Source organism: Helobdella robusta, assembly GCF_000326865.2.
Source record: "Helobdella robusta unplaced genomic scaffold HELROscaffold_56, whole genome shotgun sequence".
Lineage (NCBI taxonomy): Eukaryota > Metazoa > Annelida > Clitellata > Rhynchobdellida > Glossiphoniidae > Helobdella > Helobdella robusta.
This window is the reverse complement of record NW_008705301.1, coordinates 673431-675094: the sequence shown is the minus strand read 5'-3', so window position 1 is coordinate 675094 and position 1664 is coordinate 673431. Positions and strand designations below refer to the sequence as shown.

Sequence of the window (1664 nt, the reverse complement as noted above, 5' to 3'; positions counted from 1 at the left end):
TACATACATACATACATACATACATACATACATACATACATACATACATACATACATACATACATACATACATACATACATACATACATACATACATACATACATACATACATACATACATACATACATACATACATACATACATACATACATACATACATACATACATACATACATACATACATACATACATACATACATACATACATACATACATACATACATACATACATACATACATACATACATACATACATACATACATACATACATACATACATACATACATACATACATACATACATACATACATACATACATACATACATACATACATACATACATACATACATACATACATACATACATACATACATACATACATACAAATAAATACACGAATAAATACACTTGCCGATGTGGCGCAGGGGCTGACGGGTTTGGGCACCACGGTTTGGTTTGTCGCCTGGGTGGGGGCCGTCAACTACGTCACTCAGCGCTAAACGAATACATTTGTCGACTCTTCTCCAAGGCTTCAATCCCGGTTCTCAAGGAACCATCCGGCATTTCTGCGCATGATGGTAGGCGCCCGGACGGATGCACACTAATACCTTGGAGAGCCGGCAGATGTTTGGCGTGGGATGTTACGGTCCCTAGCACCCTCGCCGAACGATACGTAAACTTGACAAGTAAAGAATGCGGTTTAGCCGCGGCCAGGGCAGCGGACGAGAAAATGAAAAAATATGGGAACGCCCTCCCTTCGCTGGAATTCTTGCCAATATGTATCGAAGTCCTCAGCCCGATGGACCCCAACACCCTTAAATTTCTTAAGGCAATATGTAAAATGATCAGCGTCAGATCAGGCGACAGCAGAGAACTGTTTTTCGCAACTAACCACATTTCGTGCTTGTTGCAGCGGTTCCTGCGTGTCTGTGTGTTTGAAAATATCCAACTGAATGCCGACATGTGCAATTAACGACAAATCAAAGTGTTAATCCATTTGTTACTTGATGTTTGACGGTTCAGTGACACTCATCATGTTTTGGTTTTAACATACATACATACGAAACGAAACGAAACGAATTTTTATTTGCTTCTCAAAATTAATCTAAAAAAAGAGAAAAAAAAGAATTCTCTCCCCTTTATATCAATAGGAAGAAGACAGGATGACCACAGTAGAGTTCTTTTCAGAAACTCATCGAGTGTGACCACCTTGACATAATTTTTAAAATGTTATAAGTTTTCAACAGAATTTAAACGTAATTTCAAAAACTAAAAATTTATGTTTTAAACTTAAGTAAATATTCTTTTAACTTTTTTTTAAAAATTGTTTAACGAAATAAATTCAGAATTAAATCCACTGTTTAAAATTTCGTTCCAGATTCTCGGTCCCTTGCAATACACGTGAGAGAACAAAATATTCGTTTTCGATTTGTTAGAGACAAGATTATTTTGTTGCCGACATTGTTGTTTCATCCTGAAATAACTGTTAAATAAATCAGGTAATCGATTGGTTAACTGTTTATAAACAAAAATCATCAGAAAGTAAATGCTGAGTTTCGAGAAATTCAAGTTTCGCGTGCTGTTGAACAATGGTTGACTGTGTTCAAATCGTTTGGATCTCGTTATCAATCTAACTGCTCTTTTGATTAATATTTCTATTG

At 35.9% G+C, this 1664-nt stretch overlaps 1 protein-coding gene across 1 annotated transcript in view; it reads left to right on the top strand.

Moving 5' to 3' along the window:
• HELRODRAFT_179744 (hypothetical protein) overlaps positions 1-976 on the top strand; it is a gene marked incomplete at both ends in the record, with an annotated part of 2417 nt that extends 1441 nt beyond the window's left edge. Inside the window, one exon of the mRNA XM_009028547.1 lies at positions 586-976. Within this exon, the coding sequence (XP_009026795.1) occupies positions 586-976 (391 nt within the window). The remainder of the gene's footprint in view (positions 1-585) is intronic.
• Between the last annotated feature and the right edge of the window lie 688 nt (positions 977-1664).